Source organism: Seriola lalandi, unplaced genomic scaffold (genome assembly GCF_002814215.2).
Source record: "Seriola lalandi dorsalis isolate HSWRI2012SDOR001 ecotype SW California unplaced genomic scaffold, Sedor1 jcf7180002054929, whole genome shotgun sequence".
Classification (NCBI taxonomy): domain Eukaryota; kingdom Metazoa; phylum Chordata; class Actinopteri; order Carangiformes; family Carangidae; genus Seriola; species Seriola lalandi.
Window position 1 is genome coordinate 1,039,091 of NW_019525481.1, and position 2,428 is coordinate 1,041,518.

The following is a 2,428-nucleotide window of genomic DNA, read 5'->3' on the forward strand; positions in this document are numbered from 1 at the left end:
ATATAATTCTGTTCTCCTCAGTTGTGTTGAGGTGGATGAATATCTCTTAACCTTGACATTTAAACCCAGAACTTACTGTGTGGCTGATTAATGTGTAACCCAGGGGAATAAGAATATGAAGATAAAGAAATGAATTTCAGTGAATAGAGGCTCTAAAAATACATTTGGAACAGTTTGCTAACAATTTATCTTCTTGTTATATATTTCATTACAGATTTTATTCCATGATTTATACTAGTTTTCAAATGTGACTTCTGAATATCACCTGGAGATAAAAACCACCATTAAACGCACTCCTTTAATCCACATTACCTCTGATTTGGTGTAAAATCTGATGTGAGACTTGGTCCCCTCTTGTGGCAGGAGTCTGCGCTGCACCCAGCAGAGGATGCAGCTGGTTGTCATGGCAGCAGTGCTGGCGATGGCGGAGGCGAGGCAGGGCTGCAGCTTCGGCTGTCACCCGACCGTCGTCAACATCTCTGTGGAGAGCTGCGCCGGCCCCGAGGTCGTGCGCTCCACCATATGTGCAGGACAGTGTTACCACGAGGTAACGGTCGAGTCTCACTCCGAACACGCCGCAGCGAAGTTACAGATCAGCTCTTCGTTCATAATAACTTTAATTATTTAATCTGCTTATGTGTATGAAAATGTGAAGCTCAGCTCTTACTGATCATGCTCCAGTGTCCAAAGTGTCACAATATTAATGCTATAGGGTTGAAAACAGTATTGATTATGTTTAATAAGGGAGAATTTTATTCAATTTCACCATTATTATCATTGTGAAAACAACAGATTTATTAAAGTTACACAATTAAACAACAGGATGGAGAGAGACAGGTCAACACACGGGAAGGTCAAAGGATAGTTTTAACGTGTTATCTTAAAACAAAAGTCAGGTGCCGTGTGAAGCAGATTTTGCTCGCTGTAATTATTCCTCCAGTGACTTTTAAACGAATCCTTCCTGAAGCGCGTCCAACGTAACTGATGTGAGACAAAAGTCACAGTCCATGTTTTGTCCTTCAAAATTAAATTAAATTAAATTAAAGGGAAGGGGAGGGAAGAGTTCAGTGAGCCACGGCTGTTTCAGTCTGTTTCATATCGACACCTGAAACTGAACTGACTTTGTTTCAACTGAAAAATGTTAAGGAATATATGATAATTAATAATAAAGCCCAGGATTATTAAATTATCTCAATTAAGATGAACTAGTCTATCTGGATAACTTTATCAAGTGAAACTCAGAATCTTCTCAAGTCTTGAACACAGACTAACAAAAAGCCCTGTTGAATGTTTTATTTTGAAAAGTTAACTTACTTCCTGAAGTCTGCAGGTCAACTGCTGAATTTTCCAAACTTCTTAAATAAACCTTTAACTGTGACACATTAGATTTAGTTGTGGTCAATATTTATTCATTAAAAGTAAAGATTATAGCAAGTGACAGATTTTATTGATATATTATCAGCTTGTCAGTCATTTGTAAAGTGCACTGCGAACCAAAAATAACCATATACAGTTTATACATAGACATAAATTCACAGGGTTTACAGTGGACACACACAGAATAAGTCACAGACATACATTAATATTCGAGTACAACGAAATGAGAGAAGAGAAGCTCTAAAATAAAAATAAAGTTTGACAGTTTTGACCATTTGTCAGATGAATTTCATTTATAATTTTATTTAAAACTTGAGCTGCTTCTGGATTAAAGAGACGATCATTCTTTCACTTGTTGTTTTGAAACCGAACTCATTGTGTTTGTGTCCTGCCCCGCTGACGAACAGGACCCGGTCTACATCAGCGACTACGACTGGCCCGAACAGAAGACCTGTAACGGGGACTGGTCCTTCGAGGTGAAACACACTCCTGGATGTCCGGTGGGCATCAGCTACCCCGTGGCCAGAAACTGCAAGTGTGCCGCGTGTAACGAAGACAACATGTTCTGTGGGCGCTTCCTCGGAGACGTGTCCAGCTGTCTGTCCTTTTAGAGAGCGGGTTCTCCATCCTTACATTTACTATGTCACTGGACTTGGGACTGAAATAAACAGGCATCACTTACTGTTTTTGGCTTTTTCTAATTTGTCTCGTCTTTTAATCCGAATAACGACAAGGAAGTGTCTGTTGCTGTAAATGTAAATAAATGTCCCACCAGCAGTTTCCCTGTTTGTCCGGACCGAGGTGGACGACCTCTAAAAGCTCCATGTGTTCATGCTGAAAGCAGGAAAACAACTTTGCTTCCCTTTTTTTTTTTTTTTGACAGGTGGAAATGAAAATATAGAGTTTGCAGTTGGTCGAGAAGCTCCGCTCTAGTGCTCAGTGATCAGTGGCTTCTGCTAGAGTCAGAAATACTGTGGTTTGCTGCTTCTTCTTTACGTTTTCTGTTAGAAGGAAAAGTTCGACATTTTTTGAAACGTTCCTCTTCACTTTG

General features: G+C 39.7%; 1 protein-coding gene across 1 annotated transcript; it reads left to right on the plus strand.

Moving 5' to 3' along the window:
- On the plus strand, window positions 1-2,062 carry LOC111644337 (gonadotropin subunit beta-1-like). The gene is made up of 2 exons (XM_023393182.2): window positions 1-547; window positions 1,785-2,062. Exons 1-2 carry the CDS (start codon window positions 389-391, stop codon window positions 1,986-1,988), a joined length of 363 nt encoding a protein of 120 aa, XP_023248950.1. The 5' UTR covers window positions 1-388; the 3' UTR covers window positions 1,989-2,062.
- The last annotated feature ends 366 nt before the right edge of the window (window positions 2,063-2,428 follow it).

Coding starts and splice junctions, on each gene's coding strand:
- LOC111644337 (XM_023393182.2), top strand. CDS start 389: ATGCAGCTGGTTGTCATGGCAGCAGTGCTGGCGATGGCGGAGGCGAGG. Junction 548..1,784: donor CAGGACAGTGTTACCACGAG/GTAACGGTCGAG, acceptor GCTGACGAACAG/GACCCGGTCTACATCAGCGA.